This window comes from Myotis yumanensis, unplaced genomic scaffold (genome assembly GCF_028538775.1).
Source record: "Myotis yumanensis isolate MYYU_CA2020_CCGP unplaced genomic scaffold, mMyoYum1.0.hap1 SCAF_5, whole genome shotgun sequence".
In the NCBI taxonomy this organism is placed as follows: Eukaryota; Metazoa; Chordata; class Mammalia; order Chiroptera; family Vespertilionidae; genus Myotis; species Myotis yumanensis.
The window spans coordinates 86,656,464-86,680,916 of NW_027223756.1; the positions used below are offsets into that span (position 1 = coordinate 86,656,464).

The 24,453-nt window shown below is 49.3% G+C and overlaps 1 protein-coding gene across 4 annotated transcripts; it reads right to left on the reverse strand.

The window, feature by feature from the left end:
- Positions 1–152: 152 nt before the first annotated feature.
- Positions 153–22,017, reverse strand: RLN3 (relaxin 3). 4 transcript variants are annotated; one of them, XR_011471452.1, is made up of 4 exons: positions 21,861–22,017; positions 21,313–21,430; positions 16,040–16,282; positions 153–503 (listed from the first exon to the last, which is right to left on the reverse strand). XR_011471452.1 is itself a non-coding variant. In XM_070413987.1 (2 exons), exons 1-2 carry the CDS (start codon positions 2,728–2,730, stop codon positions 268–270), a joined length of 426 nt encoding a protein of 141 aa, XP_070270088.1. In that variant the 5' UTR covers positions 2,731–2,775; the 3' UTR covers positions 153–267. The 4 variants fall into 4 exon arrangements, 1 of the variants encoding a protein (XP_070270088.1); XR_011471451.1 differs by lacking the exon at positions 153–503 and adding an exon at positions 14,502–15,898; XR_011471453.1 differs by lacking the exon at positions 16,040–16,282.
- Between the last annotated feature and the right edge of the window lie 2,436 nt (positions 22,018–24,453).

Genomic DNA, 24,453 nt, shown 5'->3' on the forward strand with positions numbered 1-24,453 from the left:
GAGTGGGGAGGCGACCAGAGCGTCCGGGGGAGACGGCTGAGGGCTCGGCCTAACTCCCCTGAAACTGAGCGCCCCCCAACCCCAAAACCACCAACACACACACACACACACACACACACACACACACACACACAGGCTGCAGAGTCCTTTGCAACTTTTATTATTGCGGTTGGAGAAGGTTCTGATCTGTCCCGCTGTGAATGTATGAGGGGCCAGAGACAGGGATTCAGCATTGGCCGTGGCACCCCCAGCTGCCCAGTCCCCGGTCTAGCAGAACATCACCAGTTCCGTCTTGGTGCAACCCTCTTCGCAGCACTTCTTGAGGAGGCTACCCCTGTCTTTGTCGTCTCCCTCTTCTGCTTCTCCCTCTTCTCCTTCTCGGGTGACCCGCAGAGATCCATAGGAATCCTGGGCGGGCTTGGTCAGGACCGCCCAGTCACTGGAGCCTGCTGCCTCTTCCAGCTGGCTGTGTGCATAGGGGTCAGTGGGTGGGAAGGCATCCCCTGCAAAAGATGAGAAGAGTTCATGCTTGGGACCCAGCTTCTGTCACACTCAGAGTCCTGGCTCCTGCTTGGTCCAGCTGCTCTTCTGTTCTTGAGACAGGGTCTTGTGGTTAAAGGTTTTGATTCCACTCAGGCCTAGGTTTCAGCTTTGATGGGTCTAAAATTCAACTTTACTGAGCTTGACCTTCCTGTCATTTCTTCTTTTAAAAAAATATATTTTATTGATTTTTTACAGAGAGGAAGGGAGAGAGATAGAGAGTTAGAAACATCGATGAGAGAGAAACATCGATCAGCTGCCTCCTGCACATCTCCCACTGGGGATGTGCCCGTAAACCTAGGTACATGCCCTTGACCGGAATCGAACCTGGGACCCCTCAGTCCTCAGGCTGACGCTCTATCCACTGAGCCAAACCGGTTTCGGCTTTTTTAAAAAATATATATTTTAATGTCATTTCTTTTCCCTTACTCTTTGTTTATGGAGGACCTGAAGGTTAAGAACATAGGTTTGGGAGTCAGACTGATTAAGCTTCAAACCAGTGTCTCAAAGTTATAATCCTGAGAAAGCGAATTTGCTTCTTTGATTCTTAATGTCCTTTTCTGCAAAGTGAGGAACATAATAACTCCTAGGAATTTAGCATTTAATGGAAAGTGTATATATACCTATTAAAAACACACAACACACCGGAGCCGGTTTGGCTCAGTGGATAGAGTGTCGGTCTTCGGACCGAAGGGTCCCAGGTTCGATTCCGGTCAGGGGCGTGTACCTTGGTTGCGGGCACATCCCCAGTAGGAGATGTGCAGGAGGCAGCTGATAGATGTTTCTCTCTCATCGATGTTTCTAGCTCTCTATCCCTCTCCCTTCCTCTCTGTAAAAAATCAATACAATATATTAAAAACAAAAAAAACCCCACACACAACACTTAGAACTGTGTCTGGCACATGATAAGCACTCAAAAGAGCCCTGAGCATTTATGGAGGACTGACTGTGTGCCAGGCATTGTTTGAAGGCAGTGGTTCTCCCTTTAACACAGTTCCTCATGTTGTGGTGACCGCCAACCATAAAATTATTTTTGTTGCTACCTCATAGCTGTAATTTTGCTACGGTTATGAATCATAATGTAAATATCTGATATGCAGGATGTATTTTCGAACGACCCCTGTGAAAGGGTCGTTCGATGCCCAGAGGGGTTGCGACCCACTGGTTGAGAACCACTGTTTTAAGGGCTTTCATGGATAAACTGCTTTATTCCTCTCAATGACAACACCAGGAGGTGGGTGCTGATATTATGACCTCATTTCCCAGGGAACACCACTGAGGCCGATTTGGTGGAGTAACTGCACAAGAACACACAGCTACGGAATTGTAGAGCGGCTGTTTGAGCCCAGATGGCATGTCTTCTAGGTCCACACTTACATCATCACCACCATGACCAACATCGCTTTTTCTGCCAGGCCCCTGCCCTTCAGGAACCTAGACCCCTACTCCCCGACTGAGCCCAAACCAGGCCTCCTGCCTTCCTTGGACTGGGTCCTTACCTGTTATGACTCAATGTTGCCACTGAGCAAAGTTGTGAGATGCAGGGACTGCCTTCCATTTGCAGATAAAGAGGATCAGAGAGGAAAAGCAACCTGCTGGGAGCGTCACCCACTAGGTGGCAAAATCTAGCCTTGGACACCCCACCCCCTCACACCACCTTCTCCAAGGGGCTGGAACGTACTTCAGTGTCAGCTTCCGAGTGGTGTCCCCTGGAGTCCTGTAAGCAGCAGCCTTGCTCAGCGCAAGGCTGGGCACATAGCAGGTGCCCCAGAAAGAGCATTCTGTCCTTGGACCCTGAGCCAGTGGAGATGGCTCCACCCCCATCCCAGCTTTGAGTTTTGCCAAATGGCTCAGCCTCAAGGATGGGCCAGCCTCCTCAGCTGCAAGTTGTGAGCAGGGACTCCCCTGCCCTGGCCCCTGGTCTCATCTTTGTCCCTGTCTCTAGGCCCAGCCCATGTCCCGTATCCCTCTTTCCTCCCTTCCACTACCTCGCGCCTCACCCATAGCTTCCTGGGCCAGGATGTCCGACCGCTTCTGTTGGACTTTTTCGCAGTTTTGGAGTATTGCCCGGGCCAAGTACAGGCCGCAAAGTTTCACTTCCTCGGATTCTTCCTGGGCTTCGGCTTCCAGGCACAGCCCCCCGACCAGCACCCACATGGCCAGCAGCAGCGGCAGTGGGTGCTTGGCCATGCTGGACAGGGAGGCCTGGGACGTGAGAGTGGGCACAGCAAGGCAGGTTCCCAGTGGTCAGTGCCTCTGCTGCTTCCTGGCCCCCTATTTATACACCCAGCCCCCCCCCCCCCACCTACACACACACACACACACACACACACACACACACACACACATGTTGTGGAGGAACAAGTGACCTCCTTTATCTCTTCCAGCAGAGGCAAGGCGACCATGGCCTGCACACCCCGACCTTTCCCGTTTCCTGGACTAAGTAAGCGATAATCTTTCTCTGGGGATGGGGATACGCAGTTTGGCTCATTGTCATCTTCAACGGAGAGAGGCAAAAAGGCCGCCCTCCATTCAGCAGAGCCCAGGAACCTAGACCTTCACTAGAGCAGGAGAGAGGGGGCAGCTGAGAGGGTTAACTTGAAACACAGGCAGATAGGGCCGGGGTCCCATGGAAAACAAAGGCACGGGGAACATAGGAAAGGGCAGACACCGACGTTTGAGCCGGCCTCATCACAGAAACCAACCAAGCAGAAATAATAAAATGTTTCTAGACTCAAAGCAGGAGGCATGGGGAAACAAGGGAGGGCCTGCAGCAACAAGACCTAGGAACACATAGAAACAGGGAAAGTTCAGGTCCCTTGCTGGGCAAGAACCATTGAGGGAATTAATCAGGGGACAACACAGATAGATATCGAAGCAGGTTTGTAGCAAATATATACCCCGGACCACAAGGGCTTGGGGGGCAGCCCATTATTGAGCCTCCTCTCCCCCTGGGAAAAACCCTCGGTTCACGGTTCCAGTTACCAGTTTTGGGGGCTCGTCCAGGATCCTGGATCTCCACATCAACCGGTTAGCCTACAGACCCTATCGCTTCTTTTGATCTTTCCTTGGTAATTTTGGAGGCATTGTCCGGTGCCCACCAGCCACTTAATCAGGCTGCCGTCTCCACAGGGCATTTTTCTCTTTCACTTTCCAAATGTGCTTCCCAGCCTTTGGGCCATTTAAAAGTGGGCATGGGTCAGAACTGGTTGTCGGACCGGGTTAGAAAGCCATAGGCTTCCTTCCAGTTGCAGGACGAAGTCTGACCAATGACTAATGAGGGCACGGGTTCCTGCCAAGGCTCCAAAGATCAAAGAGGCAAATTGCTCCCTCTGGTTCGAGAATCTCGAATGTCCTACGTGAGTAAGGACCTCGAAGAGGTGTCTGGCGTTGAACCCTAAGACGTGCAGGGGCCTCATAGGAACTCCAGAATACACCTGTAATGAAACTCTGATCCGTCCAGGGGGGGCACATAAGAGCTGGTCACTCAGGGCTCCGGGTCCTCGCGGCTGTGTTAGTCAGCCGGGGAGAGAAACGGAGACCCATGAAAGGAGGGAAATGACCAGAGGCTTAACTGCCTCTGGGAGTTCCCTCCACAAACAGCACACTCGGGCCCATTACATACAGCCCAACCCTGGCCTGTTCTCTTGTGTGGATTTCCATTGCTGGAGATCTGCTCCAACTTTCCTGCCTTTTCCTCCTCCTGCCCCAGATTGGGGGTAGAGGGACGATAAGTTCTTTGGATCCTGGCCCAGGCTGGGTGACCCCCCATTCTTGGTGACCCCTACCTCGGATGGACCCAGCCATGTGTGAGCAGAGGATCCCCTCCTCCCCTCAGTGCCTCCTTGCACCTGGCACCCACACACCTGATTTCTTCCAGCTCCTTGCAGTGGCCTTGTGGGGATCAGAGGGTCTTCCATAGAATGTTAGGGGAGCCAAGGAGGGAATGTCCTTGCCTGAGAGGCACAGCTTACGTATCCTGGTGTTCACACCACATCATGTGCTGGTGAGCATTTGAAGCTGGATGGGGAGGTAGATCAGGGCATTTTCCGTACGTTAGGGCAGTAGAGCACCAGACAGAATGGAGGAGGTCTGCAGGGTTCAGATTTTTCAACCGTGCTCCAGGCCCTTTCGCACGTTATAGCACGCTCCCTGTAGTTCCTAGGACCTTTGATCAAAGAGGCAAATTGCTCCCTCTGGTTTGAGAATCTCGAATGTCCTTATGTGAGCAAATACCTGGTCAAAAACTCTGGTCTGGCCATCTTTAAAAGCACAAGTTTCTGGGAAAAACTTAGCCACATGTGCAGATCAAATTAACTCATTACAGCTTTGATTGCTAGATCGCCTGCTTTTACTTTTGTTGCAAAGAGTCTGTAAAGTGGATTTGGAGCTGCTTTCGTGTCTTTTGCTTTGTTAAGAATAAAATATGTTCATAAAGGGTCAATCTAAGGAATGCTGGTTGTATGCTTTCCTTGGTTATTGAGGATTGAGGCTTCTAAGAATTATTAATTGGAAATTTTATGATTTCGGTAATAAAAGGCATGGTGCATACAGATGCATTTTGAAAACTAGTTATTTCTAAAATTTATTTAAAAAATTATAAAAATTGTAAAGGTTTATAAGGAAAAATGTTAAAAGGGAATTAAAACAAAGCCGAACAGTGTGGGCAGTTTGCAGCCAGCTTGTAACTAACAAACCATTATCCTCCCCAGCCAAAGACACAAAGCAAATCGTTAAAGAAAAAAAACAACAACCTCCCTACAGAAATGGGTGGGGAGGGAGAGGGAAGGTTAAAAAAAGGGGGGGGGGGGGGGCGCGCATTTTACTCCCTAGGCAGTTTCAAGGCTTGGCAAGATAAAGTTGTCAGATGCTTCTCATGATTTCTGAAAAGACTACAACAATGTAACAGAGAATCTTAAGTACTGATCTGTATCAGAATATTCAACAGAGCAGTTTTTTAAAAATATATTTTATTGCCGAAACCGGTTTGGCTCAGTGGATAGAGCGTCGGCCTGCAGACTGAAGGGTCCCGGGTTCGATTCCGGTCAAGGGCATGTACCTGGGTTGTGGGCACATCCCCAGGAGGAGATGTGCAGGAGGCAGCTAGTCGAAGTTTCTCTCTCATCGATATTTCTAACTCTCTATCTCTCTCCCTTCCTCTCTGTAAAAAATCAATAAAATATATAAAAAAAATATATATATATATTTTATTGATTTTTCACAGAGAGGAAGGGATAAGGATAGAATTAGAAACATCGATGAGAGAGAAACATCGATCAGCTGCCTCCTGCACATCTCCTGCACTGGGGATGTGCCCGCAACCAAGGTACATGCCCTTGGCTGGAATCGAACCTGGGACCCTTCAGTCTGCAGGCCAACGCTCTATCCACTCTATAATACACACTTGTGAGTTGATTCCAATGAATCGTTTTGAGGTTTTATCTTACACCTATGAATTGAACTGAATCCTAAATTTGTCTAGTTTTCTTGGATGTTTATCTACAACTCTCCAGACTAATACTTACTTTTCTCCCATCCTTGGCTTGGAATCATTGAACACTAAAACACTTTTCCTTTCATTGGATCCCTTGTCACAATTCTTGTTGTTCAGTTTGTCTCCACCAGGTTGCAAGCCCTACTCGCACACAGGGAATACCACCTCTAAAGACCATCCCCACCTCCTTCCGTGCCCAGGCCTCATTGTCCCTGTGACAGAGAACAAGGATTTCATGGCTCTGAAGAAAAACGTCACCCCCTTAAATGTGGGATTTGTTTAGTCCCCTTCCACTGTGTTAAAAAGAAAATTGGGTCTTTTATATACAATCTTTGGGTCAAATAAGTTTGACAACCTTCCCAGGGTTTGAATTTTATGAATTAGACTTGTGGGAATCAGAGGAAGTCTTTAGTCCTTACCAGATTTATGGGAGAGCCCAGAAGGAAGTGCCCCTGCTCAGGAGGCACGGCATGCTTCTGATACCTACACTGCTCCATATGCAGGAGGGCATGTAGATCCTGGAGTTGAGGACTTCTTATTTTGTGCAAAAAACAACAACAAGCAGAACAGAGGACTGGAGGAGGAGGGCCGAAAGAGACTAAAACAAGCCCTCCAGCACGACTTGCAGTGCCCCTCCATGTTCCCAGGTAGGTCATATGCCAGACCCCTGCATTATCAAGGAGATCACCTCACCAATGGATGTAAAGTCTCAGTGATGGCGAACCATTTGAGCTAGGCGTGTCAGCATTTTGAAAAACCCTAACTTAACTCTGGTGCCGTGTCACATAAAGAAATTTTTTGATATTTGCAACCATAGTAAAACAAAGACTTATATTTTTGATATTTATTTTATATATTTAAATGCCATTTAACAAAGAAAAATCAACCAAAAAAATGAGTTCTTGTATCACCTCTGACACGCGTGACATAGGTTCGCCATCACTATCCTAGTCTGAACTAAAGTAGGATTCCACCCTTTCCATATAAGTCCCTCATTACTGACAGACTGGGGAGACCAGGATAAAGGAGATAGACCTTATGATAGTGAGGACATACATAGGAATAAGACTGGAGCTGGGAGGTCGACCAAGATGGCGGCGTAGGTGAACACCGGAGACCGCTGCTGCAAACAACCATTTCAAAAATACAACTAAAAGACTGAACGGACATCACCCAGAACCACAGGAAGGCTGGCTGAAGAGAGACTCTACAACTAGAAGGAAAGAGAACAGCAAATCGAGGCTCAGAGGCGGCGCAGTGTGGAAAATACAAAGGTACCGAGGTGCGCGCGAAAGCGGGCTGGTGGCTGAGGGCGCGGTTGTCATTTTCTGTCGGGAGTGAGTCTCAGACTCTGGGCTCCAGATCCGGGCGAGTCTCTAGGGACCCAGACTCAAACGGGAGAAGCGGGATTACCCGGCATCAGTTGGAACCTGAGGGCAGCTTTCTCTCCGAGGTTTGCAGCGGCTGCCGGGGTTCTGAGAAGCAGAGCCTCTGGGAACGGGACTGAGCGTGGCCATAACTGCTCCCTCCGCCCGCCCTGTGGATCCCGCCCCGCCCAAAGCCTGCGCACAGCCATTTGCCGATCGCCTCAGGCAAAGGCTGGATTAGCGCCTCCCCAGAAGGCAGACGTTTTCCGCACAGCTGATTCCTATAGCCAGTCGGCCTGAGGGTCAAATCCCTCTAGTGTTAACTACAACAATTAAGGCTTGGCTAGAACAAGACTGCGCACAGAGACCACAAGGGGGTGCACCAAGAAAGCATAAAAGATGCGGAGACAAAAAAACATGACAGAAATGGAGGATATGGAGCTAAGAATCGCAATTTTGAGGGCTTGCCATAAATTTGTGCAGAACCTCACGAAAACTAATGAGACCCTCGATGCTACGATAAAGAAATTAGAAAGTAAGCATACACGGACTGAAATAAAGAATATTATACCCAATAGCAGACCAGAGGAGTACAATAATCAAACCAAAGATTCGACAAAAAACACCCAATTGGAAAAGCAAAATGAAAAAAGAATCCGAAAGTGTGAAGATAGTGTAAGGAGCCTCTGGGACAGCTTTAAGCGGTCTAATATCAGAGTCATTGGAGTGCCAGAAGATGAGAGACAGCAAGATATTGAAAACCTATTTCAAGAAATAATGGCAGAAAACTTCCCCCACCTGGTGAAAGAAATGGACTTACAGGTCCAAGAAGCGCAGAGAACCCCAAACAAAAGGAATCCAAAGAGGACCACACCAAGACACATCATCATTAAAATGCCAAGAGCAAAAGACAAAGAGAAAATCTTAAAAGCAGCAAGAGAAAGAGGCTCAATTACCTACAAGGGAATACCCATACGACTGTCAGCTGATTTCTCAACAGAAACTTTGCAGGCCAGAAGGGAATGGCAAGAAATATTCAAAGTGCTGAATACCAAGAACCTACAACCAAGATTACTTTATCCAGCAAAGCTATCATTCAGAATTGAAGGTCAGATAAAGAGCTTCACAGATAAGGAAAAGCTAAAGGAGTTCATCACCGCCAAACCAGTATTATATGAAATGCTGAAAGGTATCCTTTAAGAAGAGGAAGAAGAAGAAAAAGGTAAAGATACAAATTATGAACAACAAACATGCATCTATCAACAAATGAATCTAAGAATCAAGTGAATAAATAACCTGATGTACAGAATGAACTGGTGATTATAATAGAATCAGGGACATAGAAAGGGAATAGACTGACTATTCTTGGGGGAAAAAGGGGTGTGGGAGATGCGGGAAGTGACTGGACAAAAATCATGCACCTATGGATGAACACAGTGGGTGGGGAGTGAGGGTGGAGGGTGGGGTGGGAGCTGGAAGGAGGGGAGTTATGGGGGGAAAAAAGAGGAACAAATGTAATAATCTGAACAATAAAGATCTAATTTAAAAAAAAAAAAAAAAAAAAAAAAAAAAAAAAAAAAAAAAGACTGGAGCTGTTTGTACTCTTCCTGGAACTCAGGGTGGTGGCCCCCCAGAGTTCTGGGTACTGGCCAAACTCTCCCAGCCCTTGGCCTATAGTCACTTCCTTTTAAACTCCCCTAGGAAACTTGATGGGTACTTCAAAAGCATTAGAACCATCTCCCACACTTGCAATCAGGACACAGGTTAGTACAGGCTTCCCCAAATCTGGAGCAGGACGGGTTCCCGGTAGGCCACGCTGCTAAAGTGCGCACAGACCAAGAGGTCAGTTCTGTTAGGGGATGCACACTACCAGGTTTTCTCACCCTAGATCTCGCCTTTAAGTACAACTAAGTCCGGCAGGTCCTCTTTTGTGGTCACACACAAAGAGGCACTCATAAGCGTTCAGGTCATGGGCACCCTAGATCTCGCTGGTAAGTGCGATGAAGTCTAGCAGATCCGCTTTTGCGATTGCACACAAAGAAGCACTCACCTCACATCCCTTACCTGGGAGGAGGATGCCCCAAACAGAGAAGGGAAGATCACAGAGGATGCTGGCTATCCTTTTGTGTGTTTTCTTGCAGATTAGAAGGGCTTCAGCCACACCCCGTGCAAATAGCGCTTTGGCTGTATTCTTAAACACTGGGGTGCATTCCATCCTCAGACCCTTAGGAAAAAATGCCTGATCTTCTTTTGTACCCAGGCCTGGCCTCAATATCAACAGGCAGATAGAAAGTCATGGCCCCCAGAGGAAAGTATTAACTACAATATCATCTTGCAATTAATCTTTTCTATATGAAGGAAGGGAAGTATGGGGCGTGGCTACAGTGTTTTGGACAGGTTCAAGCTCGGACTAATGAGAAGGCACAGTCCTCTTGTGGCCACATGCAAGTCCCAGCTGGAGGGCAGAGCCTTCCCAGCTCAATTATAGCCAACAGCTATAGCTGTAAGCTTGAGCCTGTGGTCTGAACACGTGGCCCCACGTGGCTTGTGATAGAGTTCAGGTGCATGTAGTTGAGTAGGGTTGAGAATGCTATAAACATCTTGATCATGCCCCTACTTTGCCTCGTGGCATCTGCTATAAAATAAAGACATGGCTTGTGGGCGCTGCCGCTGTCTCCTCATCAGGGAGACAGCATCCCACTGAGACCCAGCTTTCATTCTCTTGTCTGTCTTTTCTTAATCCTTTCATCACCACCACTCAGGATCACCCTTGGCTGTGCTGGCATGGCACAGGGAAGTAGTTTAAGCTGTCATATATCCAGGCTTTCTTTACTTTAAGAAACAATAAAAAATGTCAGGAATGCAAAATGGAACCCTAGCTCTTGACAGCCTTGACCCAAAACAATACCAGAGAGTCAAATACCCTAAGAAGGTGATGGGGCCCAGTGGCCCACAGAATACACCTAAGCCATCTTGTCCTCCTTATAATGCAAGACCCCTGGAAGGACAAGTCACCCCAAGACCCAAGGGGACGCAGCCACTGAGGCCCCGATACCATCTGCCCTCTCCAGGCAATGGCAGGGGGATAGTTTTGATCCACCCTGATCCAGGTATCATTTCCATACTGGACTTAAAACAAATTAAAGAAATAATCCCATCGCTAAGCAGCTGGTTGGCCCCTCTTCCCAGCCCTTTGTTTAGCTATTTCCATTGCTTATCTGTGGCCGTTGCTTATTATACCTCCTAATACATTTTGTTCCTCCTCACATAGAGGCTATAAAACACCAAATGCAGCCCCAGATGGAGATGACTGCCTTTTACCATGAACCCCTAGACCCGCCTCCTCCAGTGGGACCTGACAACTTGCTCCCCCACAACACCCACTGTCAGCAGGAAGTAGCCAGAGCGGTCATCGCTCCTGCTCCCAACAGCAATTGGGGTCTCCATTATCAGAGGGAGGACAGAGAGCATTAACTTGAAATGCAGGCAATAGGGCAGGGTTCCAGTGGGAAACAAAGGCAGGTGGAACATAGGCAGGGGCAGACATGGCAGTTTGAGCCAGCCTGACCACAGGAACCAACCAAGCAGAAATAATGAAATGTTTCTCACCTAAAAGTAGGAGGCATGGGAAAACAAGGTGTACTAATGCATAGAAACAGAGAAAGTTCAGCATAGGAACAGAGAAAGAACACATAGAAATAGGGAAAGTTCAGGTCTGTTGCTGGGCAAAAATAATTGAGGGAATTAATCAGGTGACAACACAGATATAGAAGCAGCTTTGCAGCAAATATATACCCTGGACGACAAGGTTGTAGGGTCCCATTATTGCCCCCACCCCCGTCCCTGTGTGGAGGGTCTGAATCTGCTTGTAATAAAGTTTTCACACTTTTGCTTAAATCATCTGGTCCGTGGGGCTCATTCTTCTGCATAGAGAGACAGGACCCTGGGAAAAACCCTCGGCTCACCATTCTGGTTATCACAGCCACACCCCTCCCCCCAGAGGGCTGGGGCCCTGGCCCTCCCCTATAATAACAACAACAATGACAGTGAGAGCCTTACACAGCTTGGGCTTGGGACTAAGCACTGCTCTAAAGATTTTATATTTGTGTGATCTGTTTCATTCTCCTGACCACCTAGGATAATGGTTCCAAATATGAGCAAGCCTCAGAACCTCCTGAAGGGCTTGTTAAGACCCAGATCGCTGGGCCCACATGCAGAGCATCTCAGAATCTGCACGTGCAACAGACGTCCAGGCCATGCCAATGCTGCTGGTCCAGAAACCACTTTGAGAGCCACTGGACTAAAGCAGGACTAAGATCATCCCCACATGCAGACGAGGAAACCGAGGCACAGAGTGGTGACATAAGATGCCCCAAATCATCTCGTAAGTGGGGGTGGGGTGGAAATAGAAACAGAGCCATTCGGTTCCAGAATCGATGCTCTCCAAGAGAATATTTTAAAAGGTTAAAAAAGTATACATGTGGGTAGAGTTTCAGTTTTGCACGATCAAAACAGTTCTGGAGATGGATGGTGGTGATGGTTGCACAATAATGAGAATAATATTAATGACAATGAACTGAGCACAGAAAAATGGTTGAGATGGTAAAATTGATATTTTATGTATATTTTTCATAATTAAAAACAGTGAACAATAGTAATTAAAATGCTTAATTAATGCCATATACGCAGAGGAGCTGTGATGTGCTGGGAAATGTTTAACAATGGGATCTCCAGAAAAAGATTGTTTGTAGCAGTTGTCTGTTTCTGGCCAATTTCAAGCTACCAATGTGATGTCACTGTGATGCCCCCCCATTCCTGGAAAGTGGAAATCCGTCCTCACAAATCAGTACAGCTGGCCCCAGGATACCACTGACAGACACAGCTCAGACACGTGCAGGTTAAACAATGTCATCGTCACTCAGATCAGGAAATAGGATGGTGCCAGCATCACAGATGTGCACCTCTCACCCCACATCCTCCCTGATCATAATCCCTTGCTTCCCTCAGAGGTCACTGCCATCCTGACTTTAGCTATCATCATTTCTCTGTTTTTCATTACAGTTTTAACACCAACAGGTACCTCTCCAAAAGATAGCCAAGTCTGTCTCTCTCCTTTCCTTTTTCTCTTCTTTTTGCACTTGAGCAAATTTAACTTTTCATTCCACATACAGAAAAGTGCACATATTGTAAGTGGACACTTGGAAGAATTTTCACAAATGGAACACATTTCTGTAAGCACCACTCAAGTCCACAAACAAAACACTCTCAGGCTCCACCCAGAACAGGGTGATGAGAGGAGGAGTATGGAGGATTTGGAAGACCTATGTTAAAACTGTCATAAAACACCAACAATAGCCTGGCTGTCATGTCTCAGTGGTTGAGCGTCTACCTTTGAAGTGGGAGGTCATGGTTGGATTGCCAGTCAGGGCACATGCCCAGGTGGCACGCTCAATCCCGAGGGTGGGGCTTGCAGGAGGCAGCCAATCAATGATTCTCTCTCATCATTGATGTTTCTATCTCTCTCTCCCTTCCTCTCTGAAATAAAAAAAAATACAAAATTGATAATACTTTGGTTAAGATACTTTGAAGCCCTGCAAAGGTCCTGTTTCCAAATAAAGTTCACCCAGTGCTTTTCTGTTCATTGGTGGATGGTGTGTGTGGAAATTATTACTGTGATGTTTGTTTCCTAGCAATTTTCTTTTATCTCATTTCCTCTATATTTACTATTATTTATTACTAGCAGCCCAGTGCACGAAATTCGTGCACAGGTGTGTGTGTGTGTGTGTGTGTGTGTGTGTGTGTGTGTCCCTCCCTCAGCCCAGCCTGCACCCTCTCCAGTCTGGCATCCCTTTCACAATCCAGACTGTTGGCACCCAACCAACTGCCTGCCTGCCTGATTGCCCCTAATGGCTTCTGCTTGCCAGCCTGATCACCCCCTAACCACTCCACTGCCAGCCTGACCAACAACTAACTGCTCCCCTGCTGGCCCGATTGCCCCTAACTGCCCTCCCCTACAGGCCTGGTCACCCCCAACTGCCCTTTCCTACAGGCCTGGTCCCCTTCAACTGCCCTCCCTTTCAGGCCTGGTCCCCCACAACTGCCCTCCCCTGCAGGCCTGATCACCCCCAACTGCCCTCCCCTGCTGGCCATCTTGTGTCCACATGGGGGCAGCCATCTTTGACCACATGGGGGCAGCCATCTTGTGTGTTGGCATGATGGTCAATTTGCATATTACCTCTTTATGAGATACTAGAGGCCCGGTGCACAAAAATTTGTGCACTCGGGGGAGAGAGGGGGGTCCCTCAGCCCAGCCAGTGCCCTCTCACAGTCTGGGACCCCTCGGGAGATAATGACCTGCTGGCTTAGGCCTGCTCTCGGGTGGCAGAGGGCAGGCCCAATCCCTAAGTGCAGCCCCTGGTCGGGCTCAGAGCAGAGCCAATTGGGGAGTTGGGGTGCTGCCGCCTGTCATGCACAGAGCAGGGCGGTTCGGGAGGTTGCGATGCCACCCCTAGTCAAACTCAAGGCAGATTGGGGGGTTGGGGCACCACCCCCTGTCACACTCAAGGCAGGGTCAATAGGGAAGTTGCAATGCCACCCCCTGTCACGCACAGAGCAAGGCCGATCAGGGAGTTAGGGCGCTGCCCCCTATCATGCACAGAGCAGGGCCCATCAGGGGGGTTGGGGCTCCGTACCCTGTCACACACAGAGCAGGGCCAATCAGGGGTTTAGGGCTCCGCTACTGTCACACTCAGGGCAGGGCTGATGGGGAGGTTATGGCTCTACCCCGTCACACATAGAGCAGGGCCTGTGGGTGGGGGGGACTTGGGACGCCGCCCTCTATCACCCACAGAGCAGGGCTGATCAGGGGGTTGAGGAGCTCCCCCCTGTCATGCACAGAGCAGGCCGATAGGGGAGTTGGGGCACCGCCCCCTGTCACACACAGAGCCGCAGGGCGATCAGGGGGTTGGGGAGCTCCCCCCTATGAGGCACAGAGCATGGCTGATCAGGAGGTTTGGGCGCTGCCCCCTGTCACGCTGATCCTGGTGCCGGGAGGCCTCGTGGCTCCGCTGATCCCAGTGCTGGGAGGCTTCGCTGCTCCGCTGATCCCGGTGCTGGGAGGCATATTACCCTTTTACTATATAGGATAGAGGCCTGGTGCACGGGTCGGGGCCAGCTGGTTTGCCCTGAAGGGTGTCCTGGATCAGGGTGGGGGTCCCCACTGGGGTGCCTGGCCAGTCTGGGTGAGGGGCTGAGGGCTGTTTTCAGGCTGGCGGGTGACTGAAGCTCCCAACTGCTCCTTTTTTCTTTTTTTTTATTCTGGGCCAGCTTTAGCTCTGAGGCCTCGGCTACTGAAAGCAGGTTTCTGGCCTTTGTTTACCTTCTGTATTTGATACAATGTTGCAGCCTGGCTGACTAAAGCAGGTTTCTGGGGTTTTGTTTAGCTTCTATATTTGCAACATAGTTGCTTAGAGTTGCAGCTGAGAGGCCGGCAAGTCAGGCGGGTAACGTTGGAGTCCGCCGTCACTGGAGCAAGCAAGCCTCCCTGTTCGCTTCAGTGCATGGCTGCCGGCCACCATCTTGGCTGGCAGTTAATTTGCATATCGCTCTGATTAGCCAATGGGAAGGGTAGCGGATGTATGGCTAATTACCATCTTTCTCTTTTATTAGATAGGATGGTTTGGAATTCTTCTGTAAGGAACAGTTGTCTCCATTGATTTGCTTATTCAATCTTTTCTTTATACCTGTATGGATTCGTGAACAGTTATCTTACCATAGTCTTGGGGTTAGAATCCATACTATTGTTATTTATTTTGTTGCCCACATTGTTCCAGCTTTGGCCACTGAGAGCTTTCAGTTGGCCGTGTATAAGCATTTTATTTCAGGCACCATTCTTTTGATATGACTCCATTTGTTTGTTTTACTTACTTTCTGGCACCACAAAATGTTCTAAGCTCATCTTGTGTTTTCCCCACCCCAGTTCTAGAATCAACCAAGGAGCCTGGGTTCCTTTACTGCAGAAGGGCACTGGGAAACCAAGGTCTGGGTGCTGGGTGTGCTCATTGCTGCTGGGGATGGGGGCATTGCTTCTAAGCCATCTCAGCTGATAGCATTTTTTTTTAAATCCTCACCCAAGGATATGTTTATTGATTTTAGAGAGAGGAAGGAAGAGAAAGAGAAACATGGATGTGAGAAACTATTGATTGGTTGCCTCCTATATGTGACCCGACAGGATATCAAACCCACAACCTTTTGGTGAACGGGACAATGCTCCAACCAACCAAGCCACCTGACCAGGGCACTTATTTTTTTTACATATTAAGGTAAAATTCATATAAAATAAAATGAACCATTTTAAACATTACATGTGCATTGCTGGCACACACATTCAGAGCAGAAGTAGTCAAAACAGCCAAAAAGCAGAAACAAACCAAATGTCCGTCACCAGATGAAACAAATGTGGTCCATCCTGTTAGGTGTCTTGGGCCGGTGATGCGGGCTGTGAAAGAATTAACAACTGAGAGAAGAGAAAGATGATACATAGATAGATAGATAGATAGACAGATAGATGAGATACTGGTAAATACAGAGAGAGAGAGAGAGAGAGAGAGAGAGAGAGACTGACTTTATTTTACTTTACCTGAAGGGAAAGGGCCAGTGCATTGCTCATCAATACAAAAGGCAAAAAACAAAATCTTCTCCAGCCTTTAAAGCCTTCTTGCTATTGCTAGGTGACAAGGAAGGGAGGAGTATTTTTAGGCTGGAGTTGAGCAGACATCAACGGAGCTGTCATTGAAAAGTGTGTTAGTTCTTCAGGAGACAATCCAGGCAGATGTCTTAAGGAGGTGTCTTATCAGTATTTTTCCAAAGCCTGTAAAACATTCTTAAAGAAAAAGTAATGAAGAGTTCAAAAGAGGCTTGTTTGAAGAGGAGCAGGGAAGGGAACTTTCTACTAGTTATGCCTGGGTTGTAAACCAGCATGGAGGAGGTGTTGGAAGAATGTAGCCTTGACAGTAACTTATTTTGTTTTGCAGTTTGAACAGAGGGGCTGTTTCAACCAGAAGAGCTAACCATCTTGGGGTTTAATTACCAGGTGCTTCTCATAAATTGTGGAAGGCTACAGCAAAGAAAAAGAAAGGCCTTTTTTCCCATTTGAACACATCCATACAATGGACTATTACTCAGCCATAAAAAGGAAAGAAGTTCTGATACATGCTACTATATGGATGCATCTCAAAAAACATGATGCTGAGTGAGAGAAGCCAGACACAAAAGGTCACATACTGTATGATTGCATTGATATGAAATGTCCAGAATAGGCAAATCCACAAAGACAGAAAGACCAGTGGTTGCCAAGTTTGGGAGGAGGGAGGAATTGCCACTGAGTATTCCTTTACATGAAAATGTTTTGGAACTAGTCAGAGGTGATGGTTGTATAGCATTGTGAATTGTGAATTTTAACGTGGTTAACTTTAGTTATATAAATCTCACCTCAATATTTAAAAACCAATGATGATGATGGGCAGAGTTGGGTTTGAATCCCATCTCTATTTCCTTCTGTGTGACCGTGGGCAACTCAACCTCTTGTGCTTTGGTTTGCCTCCTTATAAAACAGGGAGGAGTCAGTGAGTCTGTCAAATATGTAAAACAGTCTGTGGCATGCAGTAAGTGCAGTTTAAATGTTATTTGTACTTGACACATTCCCTCTGGGTTTGAACTTTATTCCTTTGTCCTTTTCTTCATGAGAAACTCCTGGGCTTGATTTCCCCCTGTGGATGTCTCTGGCCAAGGGCATGGCTTCAGAAGGCAGGAGTCGTATCTGATTATACTGTTGGGAAGGTCTGATGAATAATACACTCTGCTCTCTGCCTCTTCTCCCAGTACCTCTCCAGGCATGCACCCTTCCTTTCTTTTCTCCACACCCCCAGTGCCTGGCCCAGGGGCTGGCGAAGAACAGACGTGCCAGGAAAGTTTGCTGCCTGGCTGTCTGACTTTGGCCCAGAACCAGGAACCTGTTTTGTGCCTCGCACAGCTAGGTTTGAATCCTGATTCCTGTGTGACCTTGAGCAAGATGATGCACCTAGCCTGGCCGGCGTGGCTCAGTGGTTGAGCATTGACCAATGGACTGGGAGGTCATGGTTTGATTCCTGATCAGGGCACATGCCCTTGTTGCAGGCTCAGTCCCCAACGTCGGGTGTGCAGCAGGCAGCCATTATGATTCTCTCTCATCACTGATGTTTCTATCTCTCTCTTCCCCTCTCCCTTCCTCTCTGGCATCAATTATATATATAGCTGTACCTCTCTGAGTTCATTGGATAGGGGGAGATAATAAGCAGATGTACTTCATGGGGTGGTGTTGGGGACTTTGGTGAGATTATGTAAAGTGCTTAGCACCCTGCCTGGCACACAGTAAGTGCAGTTGGTTGGATGCTGACCTGCAGAAGGATAGGCCCATGTGCAAACCCTCCAGGACCTACAAATGTGATCTTATTTGAACAAAGAGTAAAGAGGGGGAGAGTGGGGGAGGTGAGGGCAGGTAGGTGACAAGCAGATTGTGCGGGTCCTGGTAGGCCGCAAGGAGGACTGGGTTTTATCCTGAGTGAGGTAGGAGCTCTGAAAGGCTGTGAGCAGAGGAGGAAGATGCCCTGACTCTAATGTTCACAGGTGTCCTCTGGAGCAGCGGTCGCCAACCAGTGGTCTGTGAGGTCCAAAAGGTTGGCGACCGCTGCTCTGGAGGCTATGCAGAGAAGAGACTGTAAGGTTGAGGGTGGAAACCACAGCTCAGGGAGGAGGTGACTGCACCTCTAAGCCAGAAGTGATGGGAGCTGAGGCTGGTTGGGTGCTGAGGGAGTGGGGAAAGCCAGATTCTGAATAACATTGAAGGTGGGGTGGGCAAGGCTTGCTCATAGATCAGACGTGGGTGAGAAAGACGAACTGAGGAAGTTCCCAAGCTTTGGATTTCAAAGGCCCCAAACAAGGCCTTCATGAAAACAACAAAAACGCAAGTGTTGGGGAAGATGTGGAGAAACTGGAGTCCTCCTACATTACTGGTGGGAACATCAAAGGTTGCGGCTGCCCTGGCCAGTGTTTTCAGTAGTTAGAGCATTGGCCCAAGCACTAAAGGGTCTCGGGTTTGATTCCCAGTCAAGGGCACCTGCCTGGGTTGCAGGTTCAATCCCCAGTCTCGGATGGGGTGTGTGAGGGAGGCAACCAATCGATATGTCTCTCTCACTTCGATGTTTCTCTCTCTCCCCCTCCCTCCCTCCCTTCCCATCTCTCTGAAAACCAATGGAAAAAGTATCCGCAGGTGAGGATTAACAAGAACAAAAAAGCTAGAGAATTGCCATATGGTTCAACAATTCCACTCCCATCCGTATACCCAGAGAATGGAAAACAGGGACTCCATAACTGTACACACGTGTTCATAGTAGCACTAGTCACAATCACCAAAAGGTGGAAGCACCCCAAATATCCATCAACAGAGGGATGGATGACTAAAATGTGGCCCATCCAGACAAGGGAATATGACTCAGCCATAAAGAGGAATGAAGTTGCTTTTCAAAAATATTTTTATTAATTTCAGAGAGGAAGGTAGAGGAAGAGAGAGACAGAAACATCAATGATGAGAGAATCATTGATCAGCTGCCTCCTGCACATCCCCTACTGAGGATGGAGCCCGCAACCCAAGCATGTGCCCTTGACTGGAATTGAACCTGGCACCCTTCAGTCTGCAAGCCGATGCTCTATCCCAGCCATGGGCAAACTACGGCCCGCGGGCCGGATCCGGCCCGTTTGAAATGAACAAAACTATTGAAATAAAAGACCGTACCCTTATATGTAATGATGTTTACTTTGAATTTATATTAGTTCACACAAACACTCCATCCATGCTTTTGTCCCGGCCCTCCGGTCCAGTTTAAGAACCCATTGTGGCCCTCGAGTCAAAAAGTTTGCCCACCCCTGCTCTATCCACTGAGCCAAACCAGCTAGGGTAGGAATGAAGTTTTGACATGTGCTACAAGGTGATGAACCCTGAAAAGACTATGCTCAGAGAAAGAAGCCAGACACCAAAGACACATAGTGGATGAGTCCATTGATATGAAATGTCCAGAACCCGCAAACCCACAGAGACATAAAGGAGACTTGTGGCTGCCAGTTCCTGGAGGGGAATGCGGAGGGACTGCTATTGGGAATGGAACTTCCTTCGGGGGTGAAGGTAATTTTTTGAACTAGATAGAGATGGTGGCAGCACAACATTGTGAACATACCAAAGCTACGGAACTGTTCACTTTAAAATGGTAAATTTTGTTCTTTGAATTTCACCTCATTACAAAAAGGGAAGAACTTTCTCTAACTCCCCAGCCTCTACCAATGAAAATTAGGCCCCACTTCTGGAGACAGGTGGTGGTGATGTACACAGCAAGGTGAATGTACTTAATGCCACTGACCTGTACACTTATAAATAGTTGAGCCTGCCCTGACCGGTTTGGCTGAGTGGATAGAGTGTGAGCCTGCGGACTCAAAGGTCCCAGGTTCGATTCTGGTCAAGGACATGTACCTTGGTTGCGGGGACATCCCCCATAGGCAGTTGATCGATGTTTCCCTCTCCTTGATGTTTCTGACTCTCTATCCCTCTCCCTCCCTCTCTGTAAGAAATCAATAAAACATATTTTTTAAAAAATAGTTGAGCCCTAGCCAGTTGGCTCAGTGGATAGAGCGTTGGACTGCAGACAGAAAAGTCCCAGGTTCAATTCCGGGCAAGGGCACATGCCTGGGTTGTGGGCTCGATCCCCTGTAGGGGACATGCAGAAGTCAGCCAATAAATGATTCTCCCTTATCATTGATGTTTCCATCTCTCTCTTCCTCTCCCTTCCCCTCTGAAAACAATAAAAACATACTTAAAAAAAATTGAGTTGCCCAGACGGCGTGGCTCAGTGGTTGAGCAGTGACCTATGAATTAGGAGATCAGGGTTCAATTCCAATTCAGAGCACATGCACAGATTGCGGGTTGTAGGTTCGATCCCCAGTAGGGAGCCTTCAGGAGACAGCCATAAGGTGATTCTCTCTCATCATTGCTGTTTCCATCTCTCCCTCTCCCTTCCTCTTTGAAATCAATAGAAATATATTTTTTTGGGGAAAAAAATGGTAAGTTTTCTATGTGTATTTTACCACCATTAAAAAAACAGAGCCGTGGCCTTGTGAGTCTCAGCTGGCTCATCTCATGCACCAAAAGGTTGCTGGTTGGATTCCTGGTGAGTGCACCTACCGGGTTTCAGGCTTGATCCCCAGTTGGGGGGCAGGTACAGGAGGCAGCCTATCGGTGTTCTGCTATCACATTGATTTCTCTCTCTCTCTCTTTCTTCCTCCTCCTCTTGCTCTAAAATCAATTTTAAAATTTTTTTTTAAAAAAGAGAAAAAGCGGCTCTTTTTCCTCTCTGTGCACTTAGCCAAACCTGAAATGACTGTGAGTTTCCAGGAGCGAGTCATCGTGAAGGCAGGTGTGGCCCTGGGCCCGGAGGACCAGGCTTGCTGTTGGTCTCTCACTGCTGCACCCCAGCACCCGGCCCAATGGTCTCTGCATAAGCTCAGAGGCCTTAAGTGGACACCCAGCAACTAAAACAGCTTATCATCACTCAGCACCTTCTCTGCCAGGTGCCTCCCTCATGGGGTCCTCGGAGCCAGCTCTGGCAGGCAGGTGTCACTCATGATGGCCATTTGATAGAGGAGCAAAGGGGTCTCAGAGAGGGAAGGGGACCGGTGGGGTCCTGCAGCCAGGAAAGGAGGGGACCTGGATTTATGGAGAGCTGGGAGGACTGGGGGCACGACTCCTGGGTCCTCTCACCTGGAGAATGCGGGGACCTGAGCGGCCACCCCTCCAAAGTCTGTGTCCCCAAGCCACCCCACTGTACTCACTACTTCTGGTTCTGCAGGTGCAGCGTGGAGGGTGCTCCCAGGTCCCCAAGAGGCTCCCAGGAGCAGTTCAAGTCGCCTAAGGGCCCAACACCATAGCACCGCAGGGGGCCCGGGCTGCCTGGAAGAGGATGAGGGTCCCAGGGAGGGGACGGGTCAATCCCCCGCCTCCTCACTGCCCAGAACCCGACCGCCCCCAAGTTCTGATCATCCTGGAGGGTTATGGGGTCCCTTTCGCAAGTGAGCAGCAGGGAGGGGGCGCTGGGCACCTGCAGCCAGGCTTTGGGCATAACTCCTCCCCCCTCTACCACCACATCCTGTTACCACCCCAAGAGCTCCCACCCCCACCCCCACCCCCACCCCGGGGCTGACTTCCACCCCCGGCCTCGCGCTCCCCACTCCTTTCTGCGCCCTGTCCCTGCCCAGGAAGCAGCAGAGTGGGGCCCGGACCTCTGTCATTCATCCACGAACCGGCGTTCGCCCTGGAGGATTCGCGCTTTAAGGCTGAGCGCGCGGTAGAGCGCCCCGCGCGAGCTGGGCCCGGAACTCACCCTGGACACTTGTCCGCTGGGACAGCAGCAACAGCAGAGGCAGCAGCCGGCAGGGCGCGCCCCAGGCCCCCCTCATGGCCGCCCCTGCGCATCCGGGTTCCGCCGGACCCTATGGGCCCCCGGCCGCGTTGCTCTCCGAGTCCAGGGCCCCAGCGGCGACGAGAAGAGCCACCCCTCCCAGCCGCCTCCGCACCTTGCGCTCGGTCCCGCCCCTTCCCCAAAGCGGAAAGTCCCCGGGGCAGGGGGAGTGGGGAGGCGACCGGGGCGTCCGGGGAGAGGGCTGAGGGCTCGGCCTAACTCCCCTGAAACTGAGCGCCTCCCTCCTGGCCCCCCCCAACCCCCGCACCACCACCAACACACACACACACACACACACACACACACACACACACACACACACAGGCTGCAGAGTCCTTTGCAACTTTTATTTTTGCGGTTGGAGAAGGTTCTGATCTGTCCCGCTGTGAATGTATGAGGGGCCAGAGACAGGGATTCAGCATTGGTCCTCCTCCTCCCAGATTTCCAGTACATGCCCAGATCCGCCCCCCATTAACCCGAACAAATCCAACCCCCCCATCCCGGCCTTGCAGAATATCTCGAGTTCCTTCTCTTCACAACCTCTTCTGCAGCACTTTTTGAGGAGGCTACCCCCATCTGGGTCCTTTCGGGTGACCCGCAGAGATCCATAGGAATCCTGGGCGGGCTTGGTCAGGGCCGCCCAGTCACTGGAGCCTGCTGCCTCTTCCAGCTGGTTGTGTGCATACGGGTCAGAGGGTGGGAAGGCATCCCCTGCAAAAGATGAGAAGAGTTCATGCTTGGGACCCAGCTTCTGTCACACTCAGAGTCCTGGCTCCTGCTTGGTCCAGCTGCTGTTCTGTTCTTGAGACAGGGTCTCGTGGTTAAAGGTTTTGATTCCACTCAGGCCTAGGTTTCAGCTTTGATGGGTCTGATATTCAACCTCACTGAGCTTGACCTTCCTGTCATTTCTTTTCCTTTACTCTTTATTTGTGGAGGACCTGGTGGTTAAGAACATGGGTTTGGACATAGCTGGTTTGGCTCAGTGGATAAAGCGTAGGCCTGTGGACTGAAGAGTCCCAGGTTCAATTCCAGCCCAGGGCACATGCCTGGGTTGCAGGCTCAATCCCCAGTAGGGGGTGTGCAGGAGGCAGCCATTCAATGATTCTCTTTCATCATTGATGTTTCTATCTCTCTGTCCCTCTCCCGTCCTCTATGAAATCAATTAAAAATATATACATATTTTTTAAAAGACTATAGTTAAAAAAAAAAAGAACATGGGTTTGGGAGTCAGACTGATTAAGCTTCAAACTAGTGTCTCAAAGTTATAGTCCTGAGCAAGTGAATTTACTTCTTCGATTCTTAGTGTCCTTTTCTCCCAAGTGAGGAACATAATAACTCCTAGGAATTTAGGGTTTCATAGAGAGTGTATATATACCCATTAAAAACACAACACTTAGAACTGTGTCTGTCACATGATAAGCACTCAAAATAGCCCTGAGCATTTATGAAGGACTGACTGTGTGCCAGGCATTGTTTTAAGGGCTTTTGTGGATAAACTGCTTTATTCCTCTCAATGACACCCCCATGAGGTGGGTGCTGTTATTATGACCTCATTTCCCAGGGAACACCACTGAGGCCGATTTGGTGGAGTAACTGCACAAGAACACACAGCTACTGAATTGTAGAGCTGCTGTTTGAGCCCAGACGGCATGTCTTCTAGGTCCACACTTACATCATCACCACCACCACCATCATCATCACCACCATGACCAACATCTATTTTTCTGCCAGGCCCCTGCCCTTCAGGAACCTAGACCCCTACCCCCCGACTGAGCCCAAACTGGGCCTCCTGCCTTCCTTGGACTGTGTCCTTACCTGTTATGACTCAATGTTGCCACTGAGCAAACTTGTGAGATGCAGGGTCTGCCTTCCATTTGCAGATAAAGAGGATCAGAGAGGAAAAGCAACCTGCTGGGAGCGCCACCCACTAGGTGGCAAAATCTAGCCTTGGACACCCCACCCCCTCACACCACCTTCTCCAAGGGGCTGGAACCTACTTCAGTGTCAGCTTCCGAGTGGTGTCCCCTGGAGTCCTGTAAGCAGCGGCCTTGCTCAGCGCAAGGCTGGGCACATAGCAGGTGCCCCAGAAAGAGCATTCTGCCCTTGGACCCTGAGCCAGTGGAGATGGCTCCACCCCCAGTTTTGGCCAAGTGGTTCAACTTTGGGGATGCAAGTTGTGAGCAGGGACTCCCCTGCCCTGGCTCCTGGTATCATCTTTGTCCCTGTCTCTAGGCCCATCCCATGTCCCGTATCCCCTTTTCCTCCCTTCCACTACCTCCCTGCCTCACCCATTGCTTCCTGGGCCAGGTTGTCCGATCGCTTCTGTTTGGGTTTATCGCAGGTGCGGATGATTGCCCGGGCCAACTCCAGGCCGCAAAGCTTCCCTTTGTCAGAGTCTTTCTTGCCTTCGGCTTCCAGCCACAGCCCCCCGACCAGCACCCACATGGCCAGCAGCAGGGGCAGTGGGTGCTTGGCCATGCTGGACAGGAAGACCAGAGACGTGAGAGTGGGCACA

Coding starts and splice junctions, on each gene's coding strand:
- RLN3 (XM_070413987.1), bottom strand. CDS start 2,730: ATGGCCAAGCACCCACTGCCGCTGCTGCTGGCCATGTGGGTGCTGGTC. Junction 504..2,540: donor CCTGGCCCAGGAAGCTATGG/GTGAGGCGCGAG, acceptor CATCTTTTGCAG/GGGATGCCTTCCCACCCACT.